We start from the raw sequence: 7,204 nt of genomic DNA, 5'->3' as shown, positions 1-7,204 counted from the left end.
TGGTGATGTGATTGTTGTAACCAACTGTGTGTCGTGGCCTGGCCCAACGGACTGCCCACGATGGCACACCTGGTGACTCATAAGTTCACACTTGTGTTCTCTTTGGTTCTGGACAATCTGACTATTTTCTATATATGTTGGATTGGTTTAAATTGAGGATTATTCTAACAAATCCCTAATGGACTTGAATGGTGTTAAAGAATGTGAGCCTAATTGTGAAACTACATTTGTTACTACAGCGTTCAACCCTAGTTCTATCTTAGGATACCTGTCTGGTATAGAAAACTTAAGTTGGACCAATTTTCCTAAGTGGAAGGATCATATTCAGATTGTATTAGGGTGTTTGATCTTGACTATGCGCTAAGACATGGCGAGCCACCAAAGCCTACGGCTGAAAGTGCACTCTCGGTCAAGGCCCTTTATGAAAGATGGGAAAAATTCAATCGCATCTGCTTGATGATCATGAAGAGCACAATTTCTTCCTCCATCCATGGTGGGATTCCTGAATATGAGAATGATAGGGAATTCACTGCCAAGGAATTTCTAGGAGTGGAGGAACACTTTAAGAGATCATCTAAAGCACTTGCAAGCACCCTAATGATGAGAATGATCACCACAAAATATGATGGCCATAGTGGTGTAAGAGAGCACATAATGAAGATGAACAATGCAGCCTCCCACTTGAAGCGGATGGATATGGAGATCTCAGAAGGTTTCCTTGTCCACTTTATCATGACATCGCTTCCTGCTCAGTTTGGTCCGTTTAAGAACAACTACAACACACAGAAGGAAAAATGGCAAATGAGTGAATTAATTGCCATGTGTGTTCAAGAGGAGGATAGGCTGAAGATCGAATGTCCAGAAAGTGTGCATTTCACACCCTTGGAGACGTGGAAATACCTGCATGTGAGTGATCAAGTTAGAATACGTGGAAATAAACGAAGTCGGGTGAATGAGAGCTCTTCTAGTTTGTGGCATAAGCGACTTGGCCACATTTCCATTGATCGAATGGAAAGACTAGTTAAGGATGGAGTTCTCCATTCACTTGATTTTTCTGACTTTGGAATTTGTACGGAGTGTTTAAAAGGAAAGCAAACTAAAACTAGAAAGAAAGGAGCCACTAGGAGTACAAGTCTATTGGAAATCATTCACACTGATATCTATGGACCTTTTCCGACTCCTACTTTGGGTGGTGAAAGATATTTTATCACCTTCATAGATGATTTTTTTAGATTCGGCTATATTTATCTCATTAAAGAAAAATCAGAAGCACTGGATACCTTTAAAATTTATAAAGCGGAAGTTGAGTTACAACTCGACTTGAAAATAAAGGTTGTAATGTCTGATAGAGGTGGGGAGTATTATGGAAAACACCCCGACACAGGCCGAAGTCCAGGTGCATTCGCTCTCTACTTACAAGAGAACAGAATCGTCGCTCAGTACACAATGCGGGTACACCCAAGAAAAATGGAGTGGTTGAAAGGCGAAGCCGTACTCTTATGGACATGGTGAGAAGCATGATATGCAACTCATCATTGCCTCAATCGTTATGGGGAGAAGCCTTAAAGACAGCGGTACATATCCTGAATCGTGTACCAAGTAAAGTTGTGGCTAAGACTCCCTATGAATTATGGGTCGGTAAGAAGCCAAAGTTGGGATATTTGCATGTTTGGTGCTGTCTGGCTGAAGCGAGAGTTTATAACCCACATTTAAAGAAGTTAGATCAGAGAACCATCACTTGTCATTTCATTGGTTACCCTGATAGGCCCAAAGGTTATAAATTCTATTGTCTGTCCTATACTACACGCATAATAGAGACCAAATATGCTGTATTTTTAGAGGATGGCGATCTCAAAGGGAGTAAGATGTCTAGATCCTTGGTTTTGAGGAAAATCGGGATAAGTTTTCGATTGAAGAGGAAACCTCATTACCTGTAATACCGGTTGCTCCATTGGGAGAGATCAATGGATCAAGTGACATCATGGACACTAGGCTTGTCTCCAAATAGGGGCTCCATAAATGAGGCAAGGTATACCTCCTAGACACAAATGACGCAAACAAGGGTTCTAATGAGACTGGGCAAGTCTCTTACACACAAAGGACGTAAACAAGGGTGCTAGACTTCTAACAGACCAAGTTGGTCTCCAACTAGCAGGGGGTACAAGTTGGGATACAACTTGGAAAGGGCTTTACACATGAGGCAAGTCATGCTTCCTAAGAGTTAACTCTATACTAAGTCTAAGGTATACTCCCTAAGAGATATGCCCTAAACCACAAGGCTTGTCTCCAAATGAGAACCGCCTTAATGAGACAGAGTGTGTCTCCTAGTAGGGGCTCTAGATGGCTCTTTCATTGCCCTAACAATAAATGAGGCTACTAATATCTAAAAGGCATCTAAAAGACTAGGCGAGTCTACTATACAAAGGAGGGGAACTCTACTTGGACTGAGCAAGTCCCCTAAGGATGGGCTTGGGCTAACGCCTTCATCGCCCTTGTAATGATAAGAAGAGCCAGGGCAACTAAAAGACTAATGAGTCCCACATGAAACAAGGTAGGACCAACTACTAGTATCATCTTCAAATATATCTAAACTATGTTCATTTTCGATGAGGAAGAGTTCTTATAATGTTCGATCATTCGTGTGTGTAATGTGGGTACCACCCTTGATAAACCTAGAGATTGGGAGTTCCAATCTGAATCCCGGGCAAGGGGATCACTGCCTGGTACCCCATTACTTGGTGCAAGAATAGAACCATACCCTAGTCTAGAAAATATAATACAAGACTTAATTGTGCTCACACACATCATCTTAGTCTAGAAAATTTCCACATCCTCCTTCCATATAACATAGAAATCAGCCATTACAAATAGCGTCATGCCGGTGGTACTTCTGTCATACTGCCTAAACCGACTTACATGCGCATTCACCATATAATTTCTCTTATTATCATACCCTTAAGTTTTGTATTTAAATATGGTGCTGATATTAGCACTACGATGTTTTAATAATTGCACTAAAATCCATCATCTTTTAATATTTAAACAGCTGTCAAAAGTTATTACATTCCGCAAAAGCTCTGAGAGGCCAACTAAAGAAGTAAAAGACAAACTGAGTTTTTGCAATTATTAAAACATGGCAGTGCCAATATCACTAGCTTTTAAATATTCTAGATCTTTAAAAAAAACATTTAAGAAGAAGACTTGTCTCTATGCCAAATTAATCGGTTCCATCGGGGACACAATACACCCAAGTTCCCCATGAACATGGTCATGCAAGGAGACTTCATGCCGTAGATCTATAAGCATCTTAGGCCGAACCAGCCAAGAAATCATATAGCATTTCAAAGACCACATGAGTCTAACAGGGACAATCAATCCACAGTCCGTCACACATTAGATGCAATATCATCATTATCATCATCAACCTTCGACGATCTTCTACTTCCCTTGTTACTAGCTAGCGAACTTGTATTATGTAGGAGGAGAGGTACGTCAAACTTGTTGCTCGTTTTTTTTTAACTTCCATAAGCCATTAGAGAACATCGGAGTAGGATTTGCAACAGTTCATTCATGCTTGGCCTAGAAGAAGGCAATGTGCCAAAGGAGAACATCGGAGTAGGATTTGCAATACTTCTTTCATGCTTGGCCTAGAAGAAGGCAATGTGCCCGTGCACATTAGCCCTAGTTTCAGGACAGTGTTCATTGCGTCCAAGTGACAAGTTTCCCTAATCTCCCCATCAAGGACTCCGGTGATGGAGTCGCTCTCTTGGAAGTGATGCCACACCCATTCGGCGAGGCAGGTGTTCTCACTGTCCCCATTGCTGGCTTCCCTTCCAGTCACCAGCTCTAGTAGGACTACCCCAAAGCTATAAACATCTGCCTTCTCGCTCACTTTCCTTGTGTAGCCATACTCTGAAATTCAAATCACAAAGATTAGTACATCACTAACACCACACGTCTAGAAAAAACGGCCTAGTTTATAAGATGAAATGATAAGACAAACTTGTCTTGATGAACAAAAAGGATCATGACCTTAGGAGCTTTTCTTTGATGGGCCATCACAGATGACTCAGTGAGTCGAGGTCCATGCCAAAAAGCAAAATTGAGGCAAGCCAAAAACAGCAGTTTAAAGACATCTTAGAAGTGTTTCAAAACGTGGATGTTGGTCAAATGCGGCCAAAGCAATTCCTAGTCCACTCGACACAACGCGGCGGAGTACTCAGTTTGATGTGGTCAAAACTCGAGTCCTCGAGTTTTGGTTTATCTTACAGGAAAAAATGCGGATTCGAATATGAACACGGTCAAGGTAAAAGAGAGTCTAACTCGAGAGAGTCCACGATACGGGGAGTTTCGAAACTCTGATCTTACGGGACATCTTCGCTTCATGATTGATCAAAGGTCCATAATCATTAGATGATTGTTTACATTGGAAGTAACGTAGCCAAACAAAAACAATGATAGTTCCAAAAGTTTTCCTCGTAGTTTATAAATATGATTTAAACTTGTTAAAACTACTAGTCTCACCTGGGGCAATATATCCGAAAGAGCCAGCAATGACGGACATGGTATCGGGTTCGCCATGTCGCACCAACATCCTGGCAAGCCCGAAATCTGCGATCCTCGCCTTGAATTCGGAATCCAGCAGAATATTGCTCGACTTCACATCCCGATGAACGATCGGGGGAGTGCACGAGTGATGCATGTAGAACAGCCCTTGAGCAGCGCCGATTGCAATCTGGAGCCTCGTGGGCCAATCCAACGGTCGGATTTGCTCCGGCACCGATAACATCGAACGGTTCGTCTTGTTATGAAGCCAACTGTCCAAACTACCCTTCTCCATGTACTCGTAAACAAGAAGCTTCGAATCCACACTCCAAATACAACACAACAATTTCACAATATTTGAGTGCCGAATTTTCCCCAAAATCTCAACCTCCGCATGAAATTCCTTCTCCAACTTCAAGTCCAAATTCCTGTTATTCCAAATCTTCTTAACTGCAACGATATGACGTGAGCCATTTCCGAGGGCAATTCGGTAAACTTTCCCGGACCCACCACTGCCGATCATGTTATCTTCGGTCAAACCTCGCAGTATGTTTGACTCGTTGAAATCTAAACGGTAGAAATAAGAGATCTTCCACGTGGCAAGATTCCTGCGGTGCTTTCTTCGCCGGTAATTTCTTATGGCAAAGAAGGCGAATCCAGCGGCGGCGACGACGACGAGAGGAACTAACCCGGCGAAAACGAGAATCACAGCGCGAAATTGAGGCGATATTTTGCTCCGTGTTTTTGAATAGCAGGAACTGAGACTTAGATTGGGGTTAGATGCGCACAGGCTAGGGTTATTGAGGAAGCTTCTATCGTACGCCAGGTTTTCTAACTCGGTCGGGATTTCGCCAGTGAGTTGGTTTGAGGAGAGGTTAAGATTGCTGAGCCTCAAGTAGCCGAGCTCCGGCGGGATTTCGCCGGAGAGTTGGTTAACCGACAGATCGAGGGAGTTGAGGTTGCGTAACGATCCGATCGTCGGCAGGATTCTCCCGGAGAGGTTGTTGGAGTTGAGATTCAGAATGCTGAGAGATCTCCACGAGTAGATCTCCGGTGGAATCTGGCCGGAAAGTTGGTTTCCATCTAGAAAGAGTGTCTGAAGCTTAGAGAGGGCGGTCAAACCGAGAGGAATTCCGCCAGAGAAGAGATTGTTGCTTGCTGTGAAGACTGTTAGGTTTTCCGAGTATGAGATTTCCGACGGAATGTTTCCGACGAATCTATTGTTGTTGATCTCGAGTCGAGTTAAATTCCGACCCAATCTAGAGGGGAGCTCGCCGGAAAAGGAGTTCTCGCGGATCATCAGAGAGTCGAGATTAGTCGACGACCACAATCCAACTGGGATCCTGCCGGAAAATCGGTTATCGTATAACTGCACGCTGGTTAGGCTACTGCAATTGCCGAGAGATTCCGGCACCGTTCCTGTGAGATTGTTAGAGAAAACCACCAGTCCAAACAGCACGCCTCCGTGGCATAGATTTTCCGGTAATTCACCGGAAAGTTGATTTTTCGAGACCTCGAAATTTCGCAATTTCGAATAAAATCCTAATTCTGGAGGTAAAACTCCAGTGAAGCTGTTATTAAACAGCCGAATGTCATACAAAGCAGGAAGTGTAGCGATACTCGCCGGAATCTCGCCTGATAATTGATTGTCATTCAAGTGCAAAACCGTCAGGTTCTGTAATTTTCCAAAATCTTCCGGTATGGATCCGTTCAGCTGGTTGATGGAGATATCGACTCTTATCAAATTCAAAGAATCAACCAATTGTGGAATTTCTCCTGATAATCTATTCTCGTGGAGATATACAAACATCAGATTCTTTAGCCGAAACAAGCCGATCGGGATTTTCCCGCTCAACTGATTTTTTGAAAGATCCAGCTGTTGCAGTTCCGTCATGTTATCAAAAGATTCAGGAATTTCTCCAATCAAATCTAAGCTTCGCATCCAGAGGAACTTCAGTTTATTCAACTTACCGAATTCCGGCGGGATTCTCACCGCCGTGAAAGGATTATTGGCCAACCATAGATTTTCGAGATTTGTGAGATTGCCGATTTCTGCTGGTAGCGAGCCATTAAGTTGATTATACTCAAGGTGGAGATCTACAAGCTTGGTTAAACCGCCAATCCCGGACGGAATTTGGCCGGAAAAGTTATTGGATGAGAGATTGAGGTACTTGAGGGTAGAGATCCGGTAGATATCTTGCGGAATCTCTCCGACGAAGATGTTTTGAGAGAGATCTAAGCTTTCGAGATTCATGCAGTTGTAGAGAGAGATGGGAAACTTTCCAGAAAAATAATTCAAAGAGAGGTTGATTTTGGTGAGATTTTTGAGGTCGCATATCGCGGACGGGATTTCTCCGGGCATGCTTCGGTTGAAGAGAGAAATTCCGGTGACGGAGCCACCGATGCAGCTGATTCCCGTCCAGTTGCAGTGGGGCCCATTCCATGAGAGGAGAGCTAAATGATTTCCCCATTCTTGTCTGATTTTAAGTAGGATTTGCTGCTCTTCTGAAGCTTCAGTTCCTACTTGAGATTTTCCCTGAAAGGGCAAGGATAGGAAGAGGAGAAGGAATAGTATATATGTTGCAGGGAAGGGCATTTTCGTCATTTGATATACTAAAAGAAGAGTATCTCCTCCTCCTGTAAAGCCGAGATGAGAGGT

General features: G+C 43.2%; 1 protein-coding gene across 1 annotated transcript; it reads right to left on the bottom strand.

Annotated features, from left to right (window-relative positions):
- Positions 1-3,000: 3,000 nt before the first annotated feature.
- LOC143852132 (uncharacterized) lies at positions 3,001-7,204 on the bottom strand. Its single transcript, XM_077361564.1, has 2 exons — positions 4,525-7,204; positions 3,001-3,912 (listed from the first exon to the last, which is right to left on the bottom strand). Exons 1-2 carry the CDS (start codon positions 7,148-7,150, stop codon positions 3,569-3,571), a joined length of 2,970 nt encoding a protein of 989 aa, XP_077217679.1. The 5' UTR covers positions 7,151-7,204; the 3' UTR covers positions 3,001-3,568.

Source organism: Tasmannia lanceolata, unplaced genomic scaffold, assembly GCF_043159265.1.
Source record: "Tasmannia lanceolata isolate RefF3 unplaced genomic scaffold, GAP_Taslan_0.1 ptg000003l, whole genome shotgun sequence".
Taxonomy (NCBI): Eukaryota; Viridiplantae; Streptophyta; class Magnoliopsida; order Canellales; family Winteraceae; genus Tasmannia; species Tasmannia lanceolata.
This window is presented reverse-complemented; position numbering and strand designations above follow the sequence as displayed.

Excerpts from the sequence above, each read along its gene's own strand:
- LOC143852132 (XM_077361564.1), bottom strand. The coding sequence starts at position 7,150 with ATGACGAAAATGCCCTTCCCTGCAACATATATACTATTCCTTCTCCTC. Across the intron at positions 3,913-4,524 it reads TTTCGGATATATTGCCCCAG|AGTATGGCTACACAAGGAAA; the intron begins GTGAGACTAGTA and ends TTTGAATTTCAG.